Raw genomic sequence first — 16,394 nt, forward strand, 5'->3', positions numbered from 1 at the left:
CTCTCTATCGTTTGTCCGTTCGCTCGCTCGCTCGCTCACTCTCTATCCTTACCTGTCTGTTTCTCTCTTCATTTAACGTTTTCCAGATCCCGATTACAAATTAATATCAGCAAATCAGACTCCCACGGCGCTGCATAATTCATTATGCAACAGCAAACATGACATTATCGGCAGGACGATACTAGACGATAGCCGGAAAACGTACCTAACCGGGGTAGGTTCATCATTTCATTAGCTTTTAGCATGTGCATATAGAACGGTTCATCACGCATCGCTGGCACTCCATTCGTGGTAGGGTCGGCTTCCCGCTCGTGTCCCATTCCTTCCCACAGATCCTTCACCTCATCCCCAGGCATGTACCCATCACGTGTAGCGATGGGTTTTCCACTTTCCCAGCGCTTCTGTCTCGCTTTCACGTTTCGCTCACCTTCAACGCTGCTGGAGGCTTTAGCTTCATTTTTCCACCTCGGCTGGGGATTTTCCTGGCACCCGCGGGGGGAGGGACTTTGTGGGTGGCTCGATGTTCTTTCCCGTGTGTGTCTGCTGCCGGGAAAAGACTGCATCCAGCACCGTGCTGGAAGCGATACCGTGGGGACATTTTTATGGTGCTGTAGCTCACGCGGATCACCATCACGAGAGCCCTCGCAATTTGCAACGATGTCAACATCAGCTCACTCTGCACGATTCATTCACAAACAAAATGCTACCAGCGCTTCAGTGCGTTGGATATCCGGGTTTATGTTTTGTTCATATTCAATTCACCTAGTTTAGTAACTACACAACTCTCTGGATCCGATAGCACGAGACAAACCGATCACTTCATGGTAGTAATACACTCTAGAGACATTGGCAGAAAAATTCAAATAATTCGTTCTCAGCAAAATCTGTCAATCAATGTTCGTTGAGTTCTAGTGAAGCCCCGTGAAGATAGTGGAATGAAATTTAAGATATGAAATCGGCTCAACACCTGTGATGGGATACCATAAACAGACGGCAAGCAAACCGTTCCGAATGTGAGCAAACAAAAGCTAAACCTTCAACATACTAAATTATTCTAATCAATGAGCATCCTCGGCCCAACGAACGCCAGGAAGCCAAGCCAACGCACTCGAGTGGACGCAATACACGACCGAGCAAATGCGTGCCTTCTGCTCACATGGCACTTTGCAAATACATTGTCCCTTTCGAGGAGCGATCCGTTCGAAATAACGCAAACACAAGTACCGTACAAGTCACCCACGGCCTCGGGCGCGTTTGCCCGTCACGTCCTTCCATCACTCGCACCGACGATCCAAACGCAAGCCTATTCAATTCCGTCGTCCCGTCAGCGTCACCTGTTTATCCGGCCAGCGGCGGTGGATAAGAGCAGCTTTCTGACGTGACCTGACGATAACTTGACGGGCAGATAGAAATACGGACCGAGCTTCACACGACCCGGGACCGGAGGCCATTCTAGTGGGTCTGCACGAGCTTTAGCCCAGCTCTTTGCGATGGGCGTACGTCATCGGCACGATACGCAAGCCCTGCACGCATCAACGTAAGTCCTCAATCGTCGAGGTGCGAGTCGCAGGAAAATTACAAATCCCTCCGCAGTGCCGTTTTCGCTTGGTCGCTTGGGTTTTCTCGGATGTCGCGGCGTTGGGCTTAAAGGGCGACCAAGTGAATGTGGGTCATGTGGGTGCCTCCCGCAGTGCTCAAATTAATCATGGCCGCACGGTTCCTTGTGGGAAGGATCTGGTGCTGCAACCACCTCTGCGACACGCGGGGACGCAGGATGTTCATTTGTGCTAACCGCAGATCGTATCATTTGCGTCTTTTTTGCGGCAAGCCGGCTGACGTCAATGCAAAAATCATGCCCACTTGCTGCAAGAGGGCACGGCGTTGTACGACGTCGTTGTGGCCAGATTCCACAGCATGGTTAACAGCATGGTGCCGCTTCCGACCGGTCTCGAAAAGGTCACCTTTCGAACATGAACGCTCGGAACGCATACGCACCGGATCCACCGGTTTGACAACGGTGGGAAATTAATTCTACACATCGCTTCTGACTCATCTCTCGTAGCGTTACGTTAGATTACCGCGATGCCCTTGGCAACGGACGAGCTGGCTGTGATTGGAAAGTTTCGGAACGCACTCAAAGCATGCCAGCCTGATGGACGCATTTTACCGATTGTCCTGTCGATTGTCCTGAGGGGCAAGATACGAGCGTTTGTTAATTGCTTCCGGTGTGTCCTGGAAACGATGCAGCAGCAGCAGCAGCAGCAGCGTACCCTAGGCTAACCTTTATTGAACGCTAGAAATTATTACGCTCCACCAATCGCGCCTTATTGCGCGAGTCGAAAGAGTAATCCTTGAGCGCTATACCGAATGCATACATTCGGGCGCTTTTGCTGAACTAATTTTGTTCCTCCACAAAACGCGTGCGCTCGAACTTTCTACGAAACGCACTTTACAGCCGAACATAAACAACGGAAACATTACCTAACGTACCCGAACGAAACATTATCCACGCACGCATCCATTCCGAAAGGTGGGTCAGGTAACGATGCCTTCTCTACAAGGGGCACGGCCTTCATGTGGCCGGGAGTTTGCCATCCTGAACCAACGAATTCCACGGCCACGAGCAAACAAACAATTCGAATAATGACGACAATCGCGATACAATCGCTGACCACGGCCAACATGGAACGCTTCATATCGCTTTATGGCGCTTTATGGCGCAGCCGGCCAGCACTCTGTTCGACATGCCCATTACATCGGTCCGAACATCCGATGAGGCTCGCTAACCGGGAATGGGCCCCCGGTCAAACGTCAAGTGCTGATTATATTGCCCCGGTGTCGAATGACCACGATACCAGTGCACCATTCCGGCAGCTCACGTCACCCACTGACCACGGATGGGAAAGCACACCCCGGGCAATAACCGTTACCAGCGAACTCGCGCAGGTATCTAGGCGCTTTTCTCTCTCTCGCGGGATGCTCGCTCGTACCGTTCGATGGCCTTTGGCCTGCATATTTTCTGCTAGATTTTTTTTTTTTTGTTTCATTGAACAACCATCACTCCAACCCTGTCTGAGCTCGGGCACCGTGATAGCCCTCGAGTGCAGCTGGCCAACGCGCGGTGTTACGATCTTTCATTTTATGCACTTCCCGCACCATTCGAGTCAATAAAATTCACCTTTTCCATCGGGACCGTTCGAACCGCCCGGTGAATCGACCCGCACGGCCAATTACACCGCGTCGAAACGTATCGAACCGGAAAGATAACCCTCCCGAACCCGATAAAGGGGCTCGTTTCCGGGTCCTCCCGTGGGGCTATTTTCGGTGCCTCAAATGGCCATGAACGAAAGGGGGTAAAAAAAAGGCGCGTTCGACACACATACACCCCAATTGCACATGTGGATTGGGTGCTCCAGCTCTCAAACCGGGATTCCCCGGGAAGGCCACTCGAGCCTCACGTATTTATCGTTACGAAGTGGTACGCTTTATTTCTGGTAGTAGCTAGTACCCGTAGCAATTGAGTTTCTAACTAACAGACCTTTTCGTCCGTCGATCACGAGTAACGGAATGTGCAGGCTGGCATCGTGAAACCGTCCTCGTATTGATGATGCATGCTCGATGATGCGCTCTTTGCGCAGCCAATTAGTTGTAGTTTTGGATGCTCATCTACCAGGTCCGTTGAAATGCAGCATTGAACATACGAAAGCCTAGCGCGCCTGTTAGCTCTACACCCTGCTGATCGATGCGGTCAACGTGGTGAATTATCCGCACCGTCAGCGGATTTCTGCTTGCTCGCAACCGCCATTAAATAAGCTCATTTTCGGGGGACGGAGTACGTTCTCGATGATGGCAAAAGAAGATGCACAAAATATCAAGATGGCAGGGAAGAAACTAAAGTCTTTGTTCAGCTGCCCGGCTGAAGCTTAAATGGAGGCGCCTGGACGTTTTCAAATTGGACGCTTCGGATCGCCCCTGCCGGGGTAATTGTGTGCTGCGAGGGCTAGAAAGCAGTCGAATGTCGAGTTGACTGTCGATTGCTTTTGCCCCCGTGGTCACAGCGACAAGGCCGGGTCAAGCGCTCAGCAAATGCGCTCGAGTGTGCCGTACACGGAGCAGGCATGCAAACACCGGCCGCAGGCAGGCACGCTCTTCGTCGCAAGTACGATGTGCAGTTGCTTTTTAGCTTCATTTTTTGTTTTTCGTTCTCACGGAAAGGCGATGTGCAAGAGGCAAACCGTCAGACCGGTAAGCGGGAAGCGAAGCGACTGTTGGATAAGAATGAGCTGGACATTTTGTCACCTAAAGGCAGACGCGGCCAACTCGGGCGCGGGTTTTAGTTGGTGAGGGGGCAAGGATCACGGTCAAAGCTGCAGCCGATGGCCAAAGGCAGTCAGCTGCAGGTCGACGTCAAGTCATCGCCACACACACACATGCCGGCTGCTGCTGTACAAGCACCGAACGAAACGAGCATAACAAGATGACCCAGTTGGATAAGGGTGATGTTTTCGTTCATGTTCGTGCTTTCTTTTCTGCCGGTGTGCCGGTTAAATGAAATCGCTCAACATGTCGCCCCCGGATGTGAGCGCTATGCACCGTGCGGATGCAGTTAAAAATCCTCCACAAATGCTCGACCGACCGTTTCGCGGACCACCCGATTTATCGCCCGTCAAACCCGGACCATCGCCGGACCAAAGCTGCACCGGCACGGCAATCATCAGGACATGCAGCAGCAGCAGAAGAAGAAAGAGAAGGAAAAATACGCCCCCCCACGAGATAATGCCGTGCCCGTCTGACGTGCCTGTCCTTCCAGCTTCAGGACGAACCAGGACCTGGTCTGGGCGTCTGTCACCGCTCGTGACAGCGCCACTGGCACACTATTAATAGACTCTCCGAGGGGTGCAAGCGAGGATTCACCTTCTCAGCGCACGGTTCCCCGCCGTGCAGCTGACAGGGGGCGAGCTTAGCTGTCGCTTTCTTTTTGTTCGCATTTCTTTTCTTTTCTTTTTTTTTGTCACCTCTGCCCTGCGTTGCCCTGCTTGGACCGCGGGCGCCCGGTTGCGTCTTGCGAGATCCATTTGCGAGAGATGCATCTAGATTCCTGCCATTCCAGAATGGCCGGAGCCTGCAGCGAGCTCAGTCCGAGTCACCCGCAGAAGGGCAGCGAAAGAAAAGTCCAGCCCAGCCAGTGACAGGCGTGTGGGGGCGTGCAACCGCGTCGGTGTAAAACGGGATGGTGGAATTCTTTTTACCTGCAGGCAGGCTTCGTTGGTTGGTCGATTGCCGATGTTGGAATTAACGGGGCGCACGGGCGCATTTCTCCGGAAACGATCGGGGCGTATCCGGAAGTGGTGATTTTCTTTCCACGTCGCTGCCACGTAAATCGATTTTCACGTGCAAATGGACGTCGTTCTTGCGTCGTTTCGTGCATTTTTTTTTCGCCCTAAACAATCGAAGCAAAGTTACCCTTTTCCCAAAATCAGGCTCTAACTGCGATGAAAACTAAACGTAACGCTCTCCCCTGAAAATGAGTAAAGTAATTACAAAGCAGCAGCTTCAGATTGGACGGACAATAGTTACTTTTATTCGCTTCTCAGCAGCCTTTTAGCAGCCCTGTTCCTGCGGCAACCGCAAGGCTCTCGAAAGACCGCTGCCTCTCAAAACGATTTGAAATGAAGGACCTACACCCATTCCTAAATTCCACCCGAAAGCGTGGCGCCTGGCGGAAAATTAGTTCACTTCACAAGTTTGGCATTCCGCTCGATGCACGCTGGTTGCTGGCAAATTCCAAATGCCAACGCACGGAGGCACACGAGCCACGGAGGCCAGCGAGTTAACGAGTTAACAAGCGACGCCGGCGAAGCCAACGGTCGAGGACCCTCCCCTAAGCAACTGTCAACCGGATGGCGGATTTCACATTCCAAGCCCAAAGCCTACATTTAGGCGCGTAGCGCTCCGGTGCGAAAGGAGCGCCATTTTGTTCGGAGCCCAGATCGTGCGGCGCAAGCTGCCACGTCCTGTGCGCATCACAAATCACTCGCTGCAACTCGGCGGCTTTCGACTTTCGGCCTTTAGGCAAGTCCTGCACACACGCCCGTCACAAAGGCACACACCACGTGTGCGAGGACTCCAGACGACACCCATATTCGTATGCAGCCGGTGCGACGATTCGGCAAACGGTGGTGTTCGCGGACTTTACGCACGAACGCATCCACCCTGCCATCATCGCTTGCGGTTGGCGCAGGCTACATGCAAGAGAGAGATGGAGCGAAGTCACGGTATAAAACACTGCGCGGAATGCGGAAAATCGGATGCAACGCCACCGTTCCATTCCAAACACACATTCCAGGCCACAGCCCGAGTTGCGATAATGCACTGCAGCGCTGAGAGTCCCTTTTGGGGGGGAGTCAGAACTGGCTGGAATTCGAAAGCCTGGCGGGTCAAGCGCCCGCAAGCAAAACAATCTTTCATGCCAACCTTATCGGTCCGGTCGTTTAGGGAGCACAGTTTGTTGCGTTTGTGACATTCTGTAAGTATCGCAGCTGGGTGGGAAGGAGCCACCGAGCTGTGCCACCGAGGGTTGCGAAAGGGCGTACATTTTTAGCCCCGTTTGCCTTATCGATCCACCGGAAGCCTGCGCGAGCTGAGGAACAGTTACCACACCAGCGGGAACAATCGTGCCCGCGGGCTTCGTGTTTGGGTCTGCCTCGAACGTCAGGTTCAATCTGTGGCACTCAGGACCTCAGTGTGCGCAAACTATCAACCCTCGATCACGATGGCGCACGGGGGCGAACATAAATGACCCTCCCGCGAAATGGCAAGTCATCAATCCAATCAAAAAGCTTTATAAATGGTGCTCCAGTGGATCGGTGCTTCTACACCGAGCTCGCCAACCTGTTTCGCCATCCTTTCGTCCTTGCAGCTTTGTGCGCAATTTGGGCGATTTTGCAAACTAGTGGTCAGGTGCTACTGGCAGGTGAAGGAGAAATGTACATAAAATGGAGCAACACTTCGAGGCCCTTTTGTTTGGCTAACCATAATCAATCTGCCTGTACGCGAGAGCGTTCATTTGACATCCGGAATCAAAACTTTTAGAAAGGGCAAATAATTTACCTCCTTATCTCTGCTTTCTCGTAATTGCAAAAACCCTTTTTTTTTTGCGGCACATCGCAAACCCTCTTCAACACGAATACACTTTCCATAGTGCTGTTGCACGCAGCGCACCTCCTCCCAAATGCATTTTTAGGCACTCTCTTCGTCCTTTTACGGCCATCAACTCATGGTGTCCTTGAGAACGAACCCCCTATCCGTTTGTTTGCTTGCTTCATCCCTTCGCTTTGCCGTAATGATAGCCGTTCGAGCACCGCTAAGCGCGCTAATTGAAACACCGACACTAACGATCTCTCTCTCTCTCTCTCTCTCTCGCTCTCCCTAAACAGCCAGCTAATGAAGTGCATTACGCGGAGCTAGCCCTAGCGATACCGCACGACGACAGTAGCAGCAAGAACCATCTCAACAACCATCTCAACAAGCTGCCACCGCCGCCGGCCTACAACTACTTCGACGAGCCGACGATCTACGCCCAGATAGACCACGGGGGTAGCCTCAAGACGGTGGGTCCCCCGTCCGGGTCCGGAGGATCGCTTGTCGGAGGTCCTTCCGCACCCACCGGACCCTATCCGGGGGTGTCGCCCGCCTCACAACACCATCCTCACCCACACCATCAACATCACCACCCACTCACGTTGCAGCTGCAGCAGGACGCGACGCAACCGGCGGGTGGAGCGTCCGCTCTACATCACGCCCCCCACACGCCCCATACGCCCACAACCGCCTCGCTGCTGCAGCTCTCCCAACCGCTGGCTCACTCGCCGGCTCACCCCAGTCTACCCCACTCGCCCTCGCTTCCACCCGGTTCCACCAATGGCGGGGGCAAACAGTATTTGCGCGAGATCGTCACCGTGCGGACGCCGCTCGCCTTCTCGCAGCAGGAAAGCTGCGTCTAGAAGGGGGGATGGAAACCATCCACCCCACCCACTGGTCATCCGTGGCACGGGAGTTGCTCAACTGCACACACCCACACACACCCAAACACACACACACACACGTTGCGGTGGTGCATCGGTGCATCGGTGCATCGTTGCGTTTCTTTGCTAATTTAATTAATCGCCCTCCACGAGCCCCAAACCCCGTATCACGTCGATCGAGCCGGCCGCCATTTTGGTTTGGCTTTTTGGTGCATAATTAATTGACAGCGATTCATCAGCCGGGACGTGCCGGCTAGGAATCGTTCCGGGTCGCCTTTAAAAGGTGCGGGTGCGCTTAAAGATGGTCGTGCCGTGATTTGCTGCTCCTTGCACTTGACTGGGATGGTAGGGCTGGTGGTGGTGGTGGTTTGTTTGCATTCACACTCGGAATCACGGCTCACTAACCAAACCGGGTGCGGGTGTGGTTTTGCTTACGGTCGACCATTCCGTGCGTCTCACATCGAGTGTGAGCCTGGCCTGCAGCCTGACAGATTGGGGGAAATAATGGAATGCGTCTCTTTCCCATCCACCTCTTTCGATTGTTGGCGGGTGGCGTAGGATGATGGGAAATTTATGTACATGCCCGCTCGGCCATCATATCCACCCGCTGTTGAAGCTTTCGCGAAAAATGACCCATTTTTTCGTTTATTTTTTTCTCCACCTTCCTCCACCATCGCCGTCCACTCAAGCGTCGGTAAATGATCCACACGGGGGTGGTGATGGGAAAACACCCGGAAAAGGTGACGCTCGGTGAGTTCCACCAGTTGATTTGGGGCACGTACCGAACGGGCATGTACCCTTTTTGAAGCGGGGGTCGTATAAAACCGCCCACTCACGCCATCCGGGTCAGTTTGGGCTGAGTCATTGGGGTCCATTTTTCGTAACGGGAGGCCCTTATCGCTAAAGGTAAGGAGCAATTTTGCGATCATGCCAGATCATGCCCCGGCCGTGCTCGCCCGGGGGGAGGAGGAAACTAATCCGTAAGCACTCGAGCATGGGTCGGTCAATAAAATGAGAACGAGCGGAAAAAGAGAGAGAGAGGGCGCAACAAAATATAAGTAATAATGGCTTTCCACCCCGACCCGAACTGTTGCATGTTTTCATTCGGGCGCTCCATTATGGCGTTATCTGCATCCACGAAATTCGTGGAACCATTTCAATAGCCCTTGTCGCGGTAATTAAAAATTAAAACAATTCGCTCCCCCCCCCTATTTCTGTCGGTTGCGGTTGCGTTACAGAACCATTTGAAAGAGCAGGAGAAAACAAGAGAGAGAGAGAGAAAACACACATCCCGCGTGAGCCTTTTCGTTATCGAATCCTTTCAAATCCCTGCATAATGGCGGCCATGATGGAGAGAGAGAGAGAGAGAGAGAAAAAGGAGCATCTACAAAAACGGATGGAAAAGTTTTCAAGCCCAGATTTAAAGGACCAGCGCACAAAGTTCCGACCCGCGATTTTGACGGTCCGATCCGTCAAGTGGCAACGAGCCTTCAGGAAGCTGGAATTAATCCCTTTGGCAGTACGCCACATGAATCCAGGAATAGGAGCTAATTGGCAAGGAAACCTGCTGGCTGGACCTGTCTCGTTAGCACAAACGCACTCGAAATCCCACTTGCTGAATGACTGCAAATGGGCACCCATTCGAGTGCAGAACTGTTCTCTAAGTTTATCTAGTACCAGTATATTCAACCCACTCCGGTCGAAGGGTTATTTTTGTATGCACTAAAAATGCTCGATTCATGATGCACCTAGTGACCCCTCGTGAACAAAAAGCGGGCGGTTTCTCGTGTAGTCAGAGAGAGAGAGAGAGAGAGAGAGGGACACAGGGCGTCGCTTGGAAAAAACAAAACATCGCCTACTACTGCCTCCCGTTCAATACCAGCCAGCGTAGTAGGCTGGGTTCATATTTATGGACTGCCGTAGTTTCGGAGTGTTAAATTTAATAATTAATTTAAATGGACGCGCTCGATGCGCTATGCTACCTACCCACAGACGGACCTTTTTTTGTGCGATTCTTCAGTTTCCTAAAAACTGATGTTCACTCATGAAAACAGGGTAGGTGTCGTTTTTTTTTTGTTCTTGTCGTTTGCTGCTATTTTGCGTTAGCTTTCATGTTTCATCCCCAGGGCGCCAGGACATGTTGGCTGTCCATCGCTACCGTTCACCGAAACTATAGATACACGTCGAGTAACTCATTGCGATTTTTGTTGTGGAAAAAATAATTTGAAACTTTCAAATGGATTGAAATTTTTCTGCATTCGTTAACGCACTCCTTTATGTTCCTTCCCGCTTTTCTGTTTTCCTGATAACGATGCGCCGATGGTATCGCATTCAATTGTAACTGCACCCAAATGCGAGTACGTACTCGACCGTGTGATGTGAAAGGGAAACCCGTTAAACACGGAAAAAAAAGACAACTTCATGAACATGAGCAAACAAGAAAAGAAACATTAGAAACAGTTCTTAGAATCAACCCCTCCCCGGAGAGGTGTCTCGCGAATTGGAACGTGCTCATTCGAAGGAGCAGCCTCGCGAAATAATAACAAAACCTACGAGTGAGCAAAGGACTGACCATACCATTTCCGAGAGATCGAAGCTGCTGACGCTCTGCGTGTAATGGGGAAAATGGACACACAATTCCAAACTACTCAAGCCGCCCGGCAAGGATGCGGCAACACAGAAAAACGAACAAAAAGAAAAACATTACACAAAAAAAAAATCTCACTCAAAGTCTAAATTTAAAAGCATGGGGGAAATATGGAACCTTCTTCACACGTTGTTAGGATTAGCATAATTGTGTACATAGGCGAGCAGACGCAAAACAAAATAATTGAACCCGGAAAGCCCAGCAACAATAATAAATCTTATCGGTCGGGATAATAAGGGATGATTCGTTTCCTACGCGTAGCATTTAAGTAAAAGCAAGTCAATGGGGAAGGAATGCAGCCAGGTTTACCGGCAGCCGGTCGACAAGCCGGCTGGCCAGTCTGTCTTAGGTTAACGTACCACTCGAACTCACTCTAGGGTAGAATTTAATCCAATTATCTATACTGTACATACGGGCGAGCGGCGCGGTTGTAGATCGTAGCAAATCGAGAAAATCGACCGATCGGACGATCGAAAGAATTTCTCATCCGATCCGATCGATTTCAGGCTTGCCGAAACCGACCCCGTCACGTCCCTCTCACGTCTGGCCCAGTTTCACAAGTACTCACGAATGCAAAATCAAGCGCAGCAAAGCGTCGTCGCCTCGGTCGGCCACGGCACCGGCCCCGGCGGGATGTTGTAAATAGTTATACATACTAGCGTGTAAGTGAAGTTCTCACACAGCACCGCAACCGGGAAACCGGGCCCACGGGAGCCCCTGGCCAGTCGCTGCAGGTCCCGACCTCGATATCCCCCGAGGCCAGGGTTCTGGTTTATGTTTTTTTTCTTTTCTAAATAAAATTCTATCGACGAGTCTGACCTAGAGAGCTGGGCGGCCGGGGTCCTTGTGCTCCTGTTACGGCTCCCCGTGCCGTGGGGACAGGCGTAAAGGTTACAGTTTCTTTGAAACTTTTTAAGACACAGCTAGATTAATTTGTACAGCGATGGAAGACGCGTGCACTAGCCAGCACACGGGAAGGGTTGAGTCACAGAAAATCACAAAACGAGAATGAAAGACATCTCTCCTCGATGGATGCCGAACGGGAGGAGCAGGAATACAAGTGAATTGTTGACAGCAAGAATAGTAAACGGGAGAAAATGGGAAAACTCAAACAAAAAAAACAGTCGGTTTAAATAAAAACATTTTTTCTAAATTGTGAAACATTGTTTGTCTATTTCGTTGCAAGCTGTGATGTCAATGGATATATCCATCAATACCTGGTTAATTCATCTTTTGAGGATGTGATTTTTAGTCTGTAAAATGCAATTCGCACCACAAAATCAGATAACGGACTGATAAAGTGATTCATATATTCAAAAATCTCTGGCACGTGTTCAGAAACTGCCGATAACATATGCTTTATAGCACAAATTTCTACATGCCATAATTATAGCACTGAATGAAAACGTGAAATATTTCATTTCCCACTATAGCACGTGGTAACTGTCAAACAATGCCGAAGCCATTGAGTAATAACACTTTTTGTTGAATTGAATACAATACGAGCTAAGCGAAAATGCTCTGTGCTGAAGAGCAACAACGATCAAACAGTTATAAAATTTCTTTCACATAATTCTGACTCCAACTCACATCATTAGTTGCCATCTGTTATGTCCGTTGGGCCGTCTTCCATGCAAGTTTGTCGGACTCAAAACGTCAAACGTCAAAATTGTAAGCTTGCCTGCTTGGAGGACGCGTTGATTTTGTTACCGTTCGTTTTTGCCGGAAAAAACCGCGGTCTACGAGCGAATTTCACTGCAACCCGAGGCTACGTTCAACACAACACTTCTTGTTTTACTTTTCCTGAAACGAAATCGGGACGGTGTCGCGTTTTCTTGTCGCAGTTAGTGCCGGTTTTCTCCCGCCCAGACGCCGTGCATCATCATTGTCGCGCGTTATGTGGTCTTCTTATAACCATTGTTCCAAACTAGCACACTATGCGAACTAAATGCGATTGATGCTAAACAATATCTCGGCACGTTACCGTCACCGTTGCGAGTCGTGTGCAGAAATTAGACTCTAGAATCGAAATACGCTACCCAGGTAGGGCAGGCTCGTGAATCCCGGTAGAAGACGCGGCTCCAGTCGAAGGTCATTGTTTTTAGTTCTTTTCTTTTTTTTGCCGTTTGTTATATCAGGAAGACAGAAACGGCCGAAGAAGAAGGTAGCAGTGCAGGCTCAAGAAGCATCACGGTCTTCTTGTGTGTCATTCGTGCCAGCTTCCTATCAGTTGGTCATTTGTCAAGGGAGACGTAACCGACGCAAACCCCGTACTCGGCAGACCGAACTTCGTCCCCACCCACCACCCCCTTGTGTTTACGCCAGTAGTACGATGCAAGACTACAGCGACCTGGACCGGCAGATCGAACAACTGAAGCGATGTGAAATTATCAAGGAGCACGAAGTGAAGGCACTCTGCGCGAAGGCACGCGAAATCCTCGTCGAGGAGGGAAACGTACAGCGGGTTGACTCACCGGTTACGGTGTGCGGCGACATACACGGACAGTTTTACGACCTGAAGGAGCTGTTTAAGGTGGGTGGCGATGTGCCGGAAACGAACTACCTCTTCATGGGCGACTTCGTCGACCGGGGATACTACAGTGTGGAAACATTCCTGCTCCTGTTAGCGCTTAAGGTCCGGTACCCGGACCGCATCACACTGATCCGCGGCAACCACGAATCGCGCCAGATCACACAGGTGTACGGGTTCTACGACGAGTGCATACGCAAGTACGGCTCGGTGACGGTGTGGCGTTACTGCACCGAAATCTTCGACTACCTGTCCCTGTCCGCCATCATCGACGGGAAGATATTTTGCGTGCACGGCGGCCTTTCGCCCTCCATTCAGTATTTAGATCAGATCCGGTCGATCGACCGCAAGCAAGAGGTACCCCACGACGGCCCGATGTGTGATCTGTTGTGGAGCGATCCGGAAGACACGCACGGTTGGGGGGTGTCACCCAGAGGTGCCGGCTATCTGTTCGGTTCCGACGTGGTGTCCCAGTTCAACGCGGCGAACGACATAGACATGATCTGCCGAGCGCATCAACTCGTGATGGAAGGTTACAAATGGCACTTCAATGAAACCGTGCTAACGGTCTGGTCGGCGCCAAACTACTGCTACCGGTAGGCGATTGATACCGTGCCCGCGTGACCATAATGACTAACGATTCGGTTCCGGTTTCCTTCTTTCAGGTGTGGTAATGTTGCGGCAATTTTAGAACTGAACGAAAACCTACAGCGTGATTTCACGATCTTCGAGGCCGCTCCACAGGAAAGCCGCGGTATACCATCGAAAAAGCCTCAGGCCGACTACTTCCTATAAGCTCGGGTGTACACTTTTTCTTTTTTAACTATCCCTCCATCCGTGTCCCTTTTCGCCCTCGTAGTGAAAATTAACGCAAAACGGCAAGAGACGATTGCCAGTAGTGTTATGATTGTAATATTTTGACGTGTTAAATATCCCACGAATAGTATAATCCATTTTGAATTACGACTTATTTGTTTCATTCAAGGTATGTACCTTTCCCACTTTTCCACGTTCTTGTGTTTCCTTTTATGTTCCCTTTTTTTTGTGCAAAAAGCTGCAGGTGTTGTCTCCCGTATTCGCTCGATAAGAGGGAGGAATTGCTCAGGAATCGTAACACAGCCAACGTATAATTTACTCTTCGTTTCTTGGTTTTCCTCATCAAACAATCGAGTCTTTTTGTTCTGTGTATCTGTCGTTTTATCCGGCTAGTTTGAATACATATTATTAACAAACGATAGCAAACAAGTGCATGATGCTAGTGGAAATATGATGATAGGATTTGGAATGAAGCAATGCCCCCTGAATTGTGAACAATAATAAAGCAAGCAAGAGGCAAAGTATACAATATACATATATGTGGCTTTTCATTGTTTCCACCGGAATGTATCCAATTTTACAGACAATCTGCATTGCCGTGTTTGCGAGAAAAACGATCGCCAATCAAAGAAGACGATCAAACTCTTAAATGAGCACTCGAGCATATGTGCTTAAGTTGGATTTTGTGCTGGTAGACATAGATTCCCTGGAGAAATAGAAATGAACCCAAATGTTTTCCCGAGGTACCGGAAGAACCAATCAATTCAATCGTGAAACTTTGTTTTTGATGATGAAATAAAATAGACTTTTTAGGATATAGGCGCTACGAAAGACAGTGCATGATCGAATATAGCAAGCATTGCCAACGTACATTGAACGACCGTAAAGATATTAAAGATGTGGGCACACAAGATATATAATTGTAATATTCTCCGTTATCGCGTTTCGTGGAAATATAACAAACTTAAACGAAAACGTGTAATATCGGGATTGCATTGCAAGCATGATAAACATGATCCAATATGTAGATAAATTGTCAACTTGTTTATTATGCATGTATGATATCACTTAATCAACAACGTTCAGTATATACAATCTACATTTTTCTACACAACGATCGTCGTTTTTAGCAGCTCGATCAGCGTGGCTTGAATAAATTCGGCAAAATTTCTCCGCATCTGGCAGAAATCTTCAAATCCGCCTTCGGATCGCCACGAGTAGCACCAATGTTGACGATACCGACCGGTAGGCCTAGTTCCTTGGCCTGCAGCACAATCCGATAACCGGAAAAAACGGTCAAGCTGGACCCTAGAACAAGCACGCCATCCGATTCGATGATCATACGAACTATTTTTTCTATTCGTGGCATAGGCACATTGTCCCCGAAAAATACGATTTCAGGTTTCAAGTTACCGCCGCACTGTGGACAAGGAGGGATGTTAAACCCTTGCACGTACTCCATTGATAGCTCAACATCACCATCCGGGCGCATCGAGGTCGATTTATCTTCCATGGCAGGATTCAGCTGGTCCAATATGCGTTGGAACTCATGCCGATCGATCCGATAGTCGCAACCCTTGCCCTTTTCGTTCTGGCTGCCAATACAAATAACTTCGTAGCCACTCCCGTGCAGCTCGACCACTTGTTTCGAGTTAGCTTTCCCGTGCAACCGGTCGACATTCTGCGTCACAATCCCGCTTATGCGACCCTCACGCTCTAACCGCGCCAAAGTATAGTGGGTAACGTTGGGAGCAATCGAGGAAAACCTTGGCCAACCGACGTAATTTCGTGCCCAGTAGCGCTTCCTGGTAGCTTCCGATTTGACGAAATCTCCATGCTGTATCGGTTTGTGATTAGATCTGGCATATAGTCCTACCCCTTCCGATCGGTAATCTGGGATTCCCGATTCTGTCGATATACCGGCACCTGTGAGCACTAGGATGTGTGGTTTGTCCTCTAGAAACTTTTCCAAGCGCCTGCAATCGCTCTCCTGGGCCGGTTCGTGAGCCGGAACAAACATCGAGGTTGAATGGAATCTCTTTCCATTGATTTGTTGCACGCGTAACGGCCCAGCGCAAATTCTCATTGCGAAATTATTTTGATATCTGACGACTACTACTTATAAGGCTGTAATATTGTAAAAACACGTCTTAAGGTTATCTTGAACTATATCTAAACCTACATAGAAGGCATACCTATTGTAAGGTTAATTTATTACTTTTGTACGATAATGTAAAGATTTAATATAATTTATTTTAAATACTAAGTCTTCACTATCAACACTGTCGACAACAATTGACTACGAACCCACAAACAATATGACAAAACAAGCGTCAAATTTAACATGTCAGTTGTGGCCAATTTCGTGACCGACGTC

At 49.7% G+C, this 16,394-nt stretch overlaps 3 protein-coding genes across 3 annotated transcripts in view; 2 read left to right on the top strand and 1 right to left on the bottom strand.

Moving 5' to 3' along the window:
- Nucleotides 1-8,003, top strand: part of LOC128721627 (hemicentin-1) — a 145,843-nt gene extending 137,840 nt beyond the window's left edge. The window contains exons 15-16 of the mRNA XM_053815398.1: nucleotides 87-214; nucleotides 7,437-8,003. Of these exons, the coding sequence (XP_053671373.1) occupies nucleotides 87-214; nucleotides 7,437-8,003 (695 nt within the window). The remainder of the gene's footprint in view (nucleotides 1-86; nucleotides 215-7,436) is intronic.
- A 4,370-nt stretch (nucleotides 8,004-12,373) lies between these two features.
- Nucleotides 12,374-14,167, top strand: LOC128721461 (serine/threonine-protein phosphatase 4 catalytic subunit). The gene is made up of 3 exons (XM_053815218.1): nucleotides 12,374-12,714; nucleotides 12,810-13,797; nucleotides 13,867-14,167. Exons 2-3 carry the CDS (start codon nucleotides 13,004-13,006, stop codon nucleotides 13,994-13,996), a joined length of 924 nt encoding a protein of 307 aa, XP_053671193.1. The 5' UTR covers nucleotides 12,374-12,714; nucleotides 12,810-13,003; the 3' UTR covers nucleotides 13,997-14,167.
- Nucleotides 14,168-15,142: 975 nt separating this feature from the next.
- LOC128731914 (NAD-dependent protein deacylase Sirt4) lies at nucleotides 15,143-16,103 on the bottom strand. The gene has a single exon (XM_053825070.1). The coding sequence runs from the start codon at nucleotides 16,101-16,103 to the stop codon at nucleotides 15,156-15,158; it is 948 nt and encodes a 315-aa protein (XP_053681045.1). The 3' UTR covers nucleotides 15,143-15,155.
- Between the last annotated feature and the right edge of the window lie 291 nt (nucleotides 16,104-16,394).

This window comes from Anopheles nili, chromosome 2 (assembly GCF_943737925.1).
Source record: "Anopheles nili chromosome 2, idAnoNiliSN_F5_01, whole genome shotgun sequence".
In the NCBI taxonomy this organism is placed as follows: Eukaryota; Metazoa; Arthropoda; class Insecta; order Diptera; family Culicidae; genus Anopheles; species Anopheles nili.